The sequence below is a fragment of the Rhamphochromis sp. 'chilingali' genome, assembly GCF_963969265.1.
Source record: "Rhamphochromis sp. 'chilingali' genome assembly, chromosome: 1".
NCBI lineage: Eukaryota > Metazoa > Chordata > Actinopteri > Cichliformes > Cichlidae > Rhamphochromis > Rhamphochromis sp. 'chilingali'.
Window position 1 is genome coordinate 36,215,817 of NC_137929.1, and position 10,402 is coordinate 36,226,218.

The following is a 10,402-nucleotide window of genomic DNA, read 5'->3' on the forward strand; positions in this document are numbered from 1 at the left end:
TTTCACAGAGTAACAGTCTCATCTCTCCCTGCCACGTCATTTTTTTGTACTCCTCTCTTGTTGAAAGCTTCTCGGGATATCAACCCACCCCGCCGTCTCCCCTCTCTTCTCCCGTTGCCGTGGAAACACGTGAATGAGTGACTCATCCCCCGCCCTTCTATTCCTCCTGGCAAGGTCAGCATGAGGACCGCACACTCTGGCAGGACAACCTGTGCCATATTTTACCCCAAAGTTTTTATAGATCAGTTTGTCATGTGATGATGATAATGCATCGAGAGACCCCTGTTGCTGTTAGACAAATGAGGGATGGCTTTCACCGCTCGCGTTAACTGAGTCCATCTAATCCACGAGGATAGTGACAGTGCTAGTAGGCTGATTGTGGTCATTTGAATTGAAATGAAAAGCAATTTCTGGTTATTTGGTAACTATTTTGATTGAAAATCAATCAGTCAACATTTAAAACAATGCTAATCAATCACACACCTGATCCTCATCATCATTGCTTCTATCTCTGACCTCGGAAAGCTTCTTCCAAGAGAAGTTTGCATGTTATGTTACGCTGCAGTACATATAGCTTATTTTACAATTTGCCCCGTGTAATATAAAACAGCACTTTGAACGATTCGAAGACTTAAGCCTTTGTCATCATTTCCTTACTCCTCACTCCTTGCAGTTTAGGGGACTGCTGGAGTACTCAATACTTTATTAAACACTCTAAGCATGAATAGTGGGCATTATCACTACAGGAGTCTTAGTCATGGAGTGAAATTTTTGAAAATCCATAATGAAAATATCAAAATGTTACTGATTTGATCTTAAACTTTACAGTCTTGTGGGTCTTTGCACTCAACACGATACTCAAATACATAGCAAAGCAGCTTTCTATTAGTACTTTTCCTCAAAAGTGTCACGGTGCAGTATTCAGCTGTAATTACAAAGAATGGTGGATTCCCGTGCAAAGGTTCCTGCATTTTACAGGAGTAAGGAGTCAAATAACTGAACTAAAAGTTAAAGTGGCTGGAGAAATGTCTTTAACCCTTTATCTGATGAACCATATATGGTAAGTGGATGATCCAGTATCACTGTAGGGTTGAAATTTTGAGCTTGTATTTTGGTGTGTGTGTGCATTATAATGGGCTAAAGGTGCATTTTCCAGTCAATCCTAACTAAATTACAGCTGCAGGCTCAGATCAGTCACATGAGCCTAAAAACTGCATGCACCAATCCTCAGAGATGAGTTAAAGGGACAACATCCTGATTGCTGCAGAAAATTGACTACAGAAAAATGATGATAGCTTCAGTGATTAACGACTGCAGGGGCAAAGGGCAGGAGACTGTTACAGGGCAGACTCAATTACAATATAAGTTTAGTTTGTGGTGTCTACCTGTGTTCAGCTGTTTCCAGCTGTCATGTGAGGTTGCTCTGTAGAGAGTGTGTTTGCCTGTTTTAATCATTTTAAGCATGATGGAGACTTAACGCCCTTTTTGATTAACTACAATATGTGTTGGCAACATTTCTGCCTTGCTTTTAGAGTCACACAAATGATCATCATTATCATAAACTTGTAAACTACATTCATCAAATCTGGAATTTGATCCCAGTGCAGCTTTTTTTTACCCTGCTCATAACTGAAGAGCAGGTGGCTGTATACTCTGATTTTCTCTGCAGTGCTTAGTCCCGTCCCTGTTTGTCATATTCTCATTTTTACACACTTTTCATACAGTCTCAGACCCTCAGACATTCAACATAAAGATTCGTCGCTGTGCTGTCAGACAACAGCCTGCACCACATGTCATTCCCACGCAACAGCAGTGACACTCACCAATAATAATACCGCAGGCGCTCACCAGCCCGATCTCCTTCTTGAGCGCAACACCTCCTCCTGACTCCTTCACAGCGGCACCATCCTTGGCAGATCCCGCCGTGCTGCTGCGTTGTCTTGGGCCGTCCGTCATCTTATTAGATGGACGATTTTATTTCGTTTTAAATGTCTTTTTTATGCACTTGGTGTTGCCCGTGCGCTTGGAGTGCTTGAGCGCAAGCGTCTTCCTTGTGCGTCTTTCTTGTGCGTACAGGAAACGTGCCCCGCTTATCTGATAAAGGACGTTTATCGTTGCTGCTTTCAGCAACTTGATTAATTTGTCAGATTAAGAAAAAAAATCTCTATATTAAAAAGCATAAGGTCAGCAAAAATGTGAAGTGCTTTTTGGAAACCGTGTGCAAAAAGAAATAAAAAAGCGCAGCTTCCTGACAGCTAAGTTTCTTCAAGATTTCCGCGCAGCTGACAAACCAAACAAAGTGATCTCGCGCAGTAGAGCCTGACACAAGCAGCGCGTGATGATAAGTCCGTTTATCGAGAGAAAAACGCTTATTCCAGTGTCAGGTAGGTAATAAATACAGTGACACGGTCCTTGTGTCAAACAAAGAGACACTTCGAAACAAAACAAGAAAGAGCTCTCTCAGTCTTTCCTTGTTCCAGGTGTGAGCCGGAGAGACAAAAACATCCTCTCAGAGAGCTGCTCCAGCAGTGCAGGAAACACTCAGAAGTAGCTCAGCTTTGCCGTAAACACCGACTTGTGAAAACCTTGAACAGAACACTGAATTTGAGTAGATACACGTTCTTCATAGCACCGCCCCACTCCCAGCCCCCTGTCTACTTCGAGTCTGTGTTTTTCTTCTCACGACCATGAGCTCGTGCTGCGTTACTCATTCCTCCTTCAATAAACAACTAAAACCGCTTTTTGATTAAGAGAAAAGAAAAGATATATATGTAGATTCAGTCTTCATTGCTTCTGCTCCCTTTGCCCCCCTTCCTCTGTCATACTCTCTCGCTTATTATTCAAGATGCGGTCTAAATTTAGCTCTTTCACCGAGACGTCACACCTCACGCTGCACGCCACAGCACTGCCGGTGTGTTTTCATCCGTGGGGTCTGTGCAGCTTTACATGGTCACAGACCCCTTTCCCTAAATCGGGGGTGTAACATTTATTTTGATTCTGTGGAGAGAAATTAGTCTGATGATTTACATGCGTGAACCAAAATGTACAAGTGTTCACAGGGATTTGTGTGTAAATCTGTGTTTGTGTGTGTGTGTCTGCTAGTGTGTTCCAATCCACATACACACATATATTTTACAAATAGATCCAGACCTGAACAAACATATTTTCTTTATTTCTACCTCACCACATATATGGTGTTTTTCCGGGCCAAAGAGTTTCCTGTGTGTGCAGATGTCTAAGAATGTTTGTGACATTTTTTCACTCGCCTATAAATCATCAAATATGCCTAAAATGATCACCTGATATGGACGAATCACGTTGCACGTGCACGCCATGCTTGCAGTTTTTACGGTGTCAGTTTCACATGTCAACAAATGTAAATGCGTTTAAGTACAACCGGAAAACTGGCATATCTGACTTCCCGTGTCACTGCCAAAAAACAAACTCTTTTTTTCTTCTAAATAAAGTGGATAACTCGTCATTCCACGATTAAAAACTGATATTTTTTTTTATCATATGTCCCAGTTTTCTTAAACATGTGGCTCCGTGAAGCTGACACCAAATCGTCCGAAATCCTGGAGTGCACGTGCACGGTGATGGTGTGAAGCGTGGCACAAACACTCTTGGATATGTGTACACTACTCTGTGTACGTGAAAAACATGTGACACTGAAATTAAAAATGCTTGTGATCACTGCTTGTTCCGGTTTGGATGTAAAATGGTTTTGTGCCTGTTCACATTTGTACTGCAAACCCACATCTGGAAAGACTTAGAATTACACACATTTATACATTTTAGTTTACAGCTGTGGATCACATCATCCGCATGTATCAACCTTCTGAGAATATTTTCTCTCCATAAACCCTGAGCTGCCCCCAGTGAGTGTGTAGGTGAACATTACACAAGGCGCTTATAGGCACCGCATAAAAGGTAGAACTCTATCAGGAGCAGTTGGCGAGTGTTTGCAGACGTATCAGGAACTTCCGTGCAAACTCGCTGCCAGCATCCCGAGCTCACAGTGATTGGAAGGAGGTTTTTGATCCTGCACAACACATCTCCTTGCAGCCTCCAGCAATCACTCACAAACCAGCTGAGGTTGCCGGGGGAAACCAACCAGCCTTTAAGCCTTTATGGCTGAGGGCTAAAGAGCGAAATACACTGGTTACACAGCAACATTGTAAACATCCTGCATGCGATGTTGTTGCTTCAGAATCTTTGGGCTGCATGTTTTTTTAAATAAATCTATATTTAGAATTCACATAATGATGGTTGCTCTTGGAAAATCAGTTATAATGATAAAAAATGTGTTTTTAAAAACAATTTGGCGCCTTCAGAGAGAAGGGTCAGAGAATACGAAGAGAAAAAAACAATTTGTGTGCACTACTCGAAATTACACTCTCTCTTTCTTTCTCTGTAAAAACTTGCATTGTTACCTCTTATTGTAGTGTGTCCAACCACCAGTATTTGTAGGTGCTCAGCTAAAATAGAAAAGATCTCTATATAAATATATCTTAATCCTTCTTGAGCTCACACCTAACTGAATATTGTGCAGAACACGAGCATGTCTCTTTAAAAGCCAAAGCACTGCCGCTTCTTCCAGATTTTCCCCTCACTGTCTCAATAACTGGTGGGAATTTCTCATTTTTCCTTTCTCCCTGAAGAGATAAGAGGACAGCTGGAGTAAGCAGTCCCTGGCGGTGTAGGAGACACAAGGACACTCATTCAGTGCAGGAGCTAGCTGGCAGGATGAGAAGCCCTGAGCCAAAGTGCTTCACAACACATTTACTGTCAAACATCTTTCCCTTTATTCGCATTTCCTCTGATTTTATAGGAAAGCTTCACCTGAGAGACCCCCAGCAGCACTTCCTGAACAACTGTTGACTCATGATAGCGGAATAGACGACAGGCGTTACATATCTTGAGTTATTGAATCTACAAATCTGTGCGAGGCCTTGCTTTTCTGTGCCGAGTGAACAAAACAACAAGGTCACCCGAATCGCTGCAGACTGGATTGAAATGACCCAGATTTTTGTCATCGCAGACAAAAAAGTTCATACTGCAAATCCACCTTTAGTCACGAACACATTCATCACGTGTTTCATCATTAGGAAAGTAAAAATAAGTGGACCAGTTTGTTGTAGTAACTGAGCACTGAGCAGGTTTTAGTGGGTCAGCAAGTACAGAAACTAGACCTCCCTTTAGCTATAGAGTCGTGCCTGAAAAGAAATTAAAACATTAATAGTCCAACTTTTACTTTTTTCCTCCTTTCATGACTCAGAAAATTATGCACATTAAACAGAGTACATATATATGTAATACACAGCGTGTTGGAGGTGTTCTCTCTCTGAGATTCAGAAGCACAAGAAGCCAATAACCAATAAATGAATTCAGCATTATCACTTGATTACGTTCGTGTATTGACCGCCTTTCATTTAAATGTATCAGACAGAACAAAAGTTAATCTAATTAAAGTTCCTTTAAAGAAATCGACCTCCTTAATTTAATTTTGAATTAATGATTAGTTTAAAGATGTAATGTGTGGCTATAATGAAGACTGAAGCTCAGCCTCAAACACCCTTGTGTGTCTGGGTTTTGGTCGACACTTTAGAGGTTTAATTACGGGTTTAACTAAATCAGGTACTCTGTGTTTTTGTACCTGATGAAGGTCGGTTGGACTGAAACGTTGTGATTTGATAAAATGAGACAGTGTGCAAAGGTTCTTATTTATAATTTCTTTTTCCAGAGGAGGTTTAGTTACTCAAAGTAAAATGCTCTGGGTCTGTTTTTCCTCTGTCACCATCATCAGCTAACCAGCCGAAAGCTGCCAAACACTCTGATCCACATAAACAACAAATTAAATATCACACAATGAAGTCAAGTTACAAAAATCTCAAGTGTTTTATATTTAAATATATTCTAATATAAATAAACACAGGCAGGGGAATTAGATTGCTCTCTTTCTTCATTATGTGTAAAAACCCTTGCGATTATAGGCTGATCAAGCTACCTTTGTGATCAAACACTGGCCCCTTTGCTTCTGATAGTGTTGACTGTGCTGGGCTGCAGATACAGAGGACACCTGATCCTTGATCGTCTTCCTCGCTCGCTGATTGAAACAAAGCAGCCTTCTGTAGGCATTGTTTGGCTGATTAGATTGGACTGTTTCTAATTACGTCACTCTAATTGTAGCAGGATAAAGAGCTCTGATAAAACACTTACCAGAAAATAGGTTTGAGAACTGACCAACACTGCTTCTCTAAAGAAAAGATATAACTAGGTCAGTCATTTAATCTGTTTAATTAAAAGGCCATAGCTGCTTAACTGGTCATCTAATCAATAACATTTCTACCTAACAATGCTTGCAAAATCCCATACAGTGCTCACTCTGATGCCAGCGATCCTTTTGGTTTCCTCTTTTTCAAATTCAAATTCAAATTTTATTTGTCACGTACACAGTCATACACAGTACGATATGTAGTGAAATGCTTGGACAACTGCTCGTGACCTAAAGAAAACAAAAAAGGAAAAGGCTATGAATAAGATAGGAAATAAATATGAAAAATTAAAAAGGGTAAATTTTAAATTTTAAATTTTAAAACAGGCAAAGGAAATGTTATCTAATGCAGGGTCAGTATTCGGTAAACACTCCTTTGCTTTTACTCATCACGTGCCCTGCAAACAGCTTAAAGGAGGGGGTCAGTATTTGCAGAGGTCACAGGCATTTCAACAATAAATGGCTTGTTTTTGTTAAATTTGTGTGTGCACATGTGTGTGTTTGTCCAGCATTTGTGCAAAGAGATAAGGCTCAGAGAGTTCCTGATAAAACCCTGGACACGAGCACCGAGACAGCAGTGCAGGAAAAGAAGCGTGGAAGTTGAAAGAGGCTTAAAAAATATTTATGCATGCTGAGTCAGAAAGTGATTATGTCCCCGATTAGATGAACAGTGTGAACCAGGGATGTCAAACTCGTTTTACATAATGGGTCACATCCAGCCCATTTTGATTTTTTGTGGGATGGATCAATGAAAGTGCACTTTTTATTAGTTTACAGAAGTTTAACTGCACATTTAATCCCTGAGGTATCTTATATAAAAACAGGAAGTGCTACTTCAACAGAAAGAAATCGTCCTTGATGTCTTGATATCTGTTTCGATGGCCTTTGGGAGGCTGAAAAACCTTAAAATGCAATTAAAAGTCCAAATTTTATCTTCTCCTTCACATTTTCCAAAGTCATCCAGTGAGCTCGATTGAAGACTTTGCAGGGCCAATTCTTCCCGTTGAATCTTATGTTTGACAGCGCTGGTGTAAGGACTTTATTCGGAGTATGATACGGATACTTTTCAATGACCTTAGTCATCATTTGGCTTTTCCTTTAATCCCACCATGATACATGTTAATGTTTTTCTTAAAGGTCTCAGCAAATGTTTGATTGTGATGACTCTGATTCAGACAAATCATCACACTCATACATGCCCATGCTATTACACTGCCTTCTCCATGTCTGACAGATGATGATTTTCTCTTCCCATCATTCTTTTAAAAGATAATCTTGGTTTCAATTGTCGGAAGATTTTTTTTCTCAGAACTGTGCAGACTCTTTAAAATGTTTCCTGACAAAGTCTAGTCAGGCCTTCTTGTTCTTGAGTGTAAGCAGTGGTTTGAACCTTGTTTTACACTCATGGACGCATCTCTCAGGAGTGTTCTAGAATAGAATAGAATAGAATTCAACTTTATTGTCATTGCACATGCACAGGTACAGGGCAACGAAATGCAGTTTGCATCCATCCAGAAGTGCTTTAGTGAGATAGATATATTACAATACATATTAGCAATAATAATTCTGGACTTGGTTTGATGTTGTAACAGAGAGTTTCTTATCCTTATCATATTCTATGCACTCGCTCAGGCTTTTTTAATATACTGAATCTATAGTAACTAGTAAATTATCCCTTATTTATTCCATAATTTATTCCAACGTCTTCACACTCTGCACCATTGCTCAATAAATATGCTTTGTTGTTACTGTCTATGTCTCATTGTCAGTATTGTCTATTCTGTTGCGTACACTGAGAGCAAAGAAATTGGCAGAGCCCAGTTCCTTATATGTGTACACATACTTGGTCAATAAAGTTGACTGTGATTCTGAAGGGAACATGCCAAGATACTACTCGTCAGCCAGTCATCCCATAAATGTCTCATAAATTTTAGAATTAAATCTTCTACTCTGCACTTCCGTCGTGTCCTAATTGTTCGCCTTAAATCCCCTGTGGCAGTGCACAGAGGCAAAATTACAAAAACTGTGTTTTGTCCAATATATTATGGACCTAAGTGCACCAGACCTGCAGCCTCTGGCAGAATGTGACAGACGTGTTGACTCTGAGTGTTAGTTTAAGACGTTTATGATCATTGTTAAACTACCTCAAATGAAAGGTGAAAGTCTTTGCTTTGCCTCGCACTCACTGTTTAAATTCCAATCCAATATGCAGCAGACATGCATGCACTCTATAGCTATACTGAAAAACTCTGTACTGAAATCACGAATAAGTCTAAAGACCAGAGTTTATATGTCTAGAACTGAAAGTTTTGGGAGGCTGTTTTAAGGAACAAGTGCTGGAACAGACACAAAGTTAGAGGAGCGGCAGCGTGAGCTGAACTTCACTGATAAGCTCCTGCTGGGAGCTTATCAGTGTGGTAAAGCCTGCCGTGGCTCTCATATTCAGATAGTGCTGCACATATACACATACCTGTGTAGGGGGGAAATATGCACACAGGACTGTTCTTATACAGACACAATGATATGCGCTGACATATAGAAAAATATACTCTTTAGATAATTTTCAGTGCTTTTGAAAAGACCAGCTCTTCACTCTTTCTTCAGGTTTTCACTTCTTATACATTCACTCTCCTACTTAATTGCAGGGATACTGATGTAATAACCTGTAACATATGCATTCACATAAACTGCACTCACATGCACACCTGGCAGGTGGCAGATTGGGCAGTGAACAACCAAGATTCTCCAGATATGGCAGTTAATGAGTAACCCCGCTGTTCCAGGTTGTTTGCTGCTCAGTGGCTGGAAAATTGGAACAATAACATCCAAACCAGGAGGCAATGGCTGTGGAGCCAGGCATGCAGACCACAGGAGATGAAAGACCGGACAGTAAACACCAACAGTAATGGCTGCTTGACCAGAGTCATGTATGAAAGTTGTAAAAGCATCATATGACTGCGATGGGGCAATAGGATCGAACCACCGACCTTCTGATTAGTGGCTGACTACTTCCGTGCCTAAAGTAGTCTGCGTTTAATATGGCTTTTGTGTTGTTAACATGTTTAATGTTTTGTATTTTCTTCTATTTAATCTCAAAAAGCTCCTAAAACAGTCAGTGATCACTGTTGACCTCCCTCGGCTTTTATTACCACTAATCATTTATTTAAGCTCAGTTTTTAAAACCTTAGGATGTAACTACAGCCCAGCCCATGCAGCAGTATATGAATGACTAACCTCATATGTGGATGGATTATCTCAGTTGTTCTCCTGGCTGAAGTTTGGTCCTTTTACAGCATCCTGCCATGCGATTACATTTGTTCCTGACCACCGAGAACACTCACGTTAACTTTTATCGAGTGGAAAAAAAGTTAGCTTGTTTATATTATGCTAACATAGCTGTGTCGCTAGCGGTCACGTAGCACATCATTATATACCAGCTAGCCCAACTTCAGTAAGGTTGCCAACCGTCTCTTAAAAAACGGAATCGTCCCGTATTTAGAAACAAAAGTACACGTCCCGTATTGAGCTAATAAGGGACGCACTTTGTCCCGTAATACAGTGAGAATCAAAAGTAGTCTATAAATGTTAATGGAATTAACACTTTGTTTGAAAACATCATTCCCAGCCCCTCTCCTGCTTTGTGACCAATGAGCTGACAGCACACTTATGACAATTCGAGTATGACAATTCAGATTATCTCATTGGTCGAGGAAAGGTCGCTTGCGGAGAAAATACCGGAAGACAACAGATGACCACAACAAGAAGCATGGCCAACAGGGAAACAAACGCCGACACTGCGGTGCACGTCTCGGATGACAGTACACCTAAAGCTGGGCAGACACTGCGATTTTTTTCAGTCACGTTATTCAGCTCCTGCTCAAACTGCACGATTGACTCGCAGGGGTTAGAAGTTTGCAGGTCACGATGCAGGTCTCACACTATACCGCCCGATGCTCTGATGCGACCTGAGTGCTCACACTGTGCCTCCATAACATGAAGGTTATAACAGAAAATCTGTCGCTCGCTCTCTCTGTCTTTCACTCACACAGACACACCACCACCATCAACTTTGCTAAATTGCTAATGAAAAACATGATCAGGCAGCTGTGATTGAGCAGCAGTGTAAAT

The 10,402-nt window shown here is 40.7% G+C and overlaps 1 protein-coding gene across 2 annotated transcripts in view; it reads right to left on the reverse strand.

The window, feature by feature from the left end:
- The window catches only part of slc7a8a (solute carrier family 7 member 8a), a 28,183-nt gene extending 18,413 nt beyond the window's left edge, over nucleotides 1-9,770 (reverse strand). The window contains exon 1 of one of the 2 annotated variants that reach the window (XM_080906346.1): nucleotides 9,509-9,770. Coding sequence is in view for 1 of the 2 variants with exons in the window: in XM_080906345.1 (XP_080762471.1) it covers nucleotides 1,824-1,956 (133 nt within the window). In the remaining variant the exon portion in view is untranslated. Of the gene's footprint in view, nucleotides 1-1,823; nucleotides 2,794-9,508 lie in introns of those variants that run through there. The other variant, XM_080906345.1, reaches the window with a different exon arrangement.
- Nucleotides 9,771-10,402: the final 632 nt, after the last annotated feature.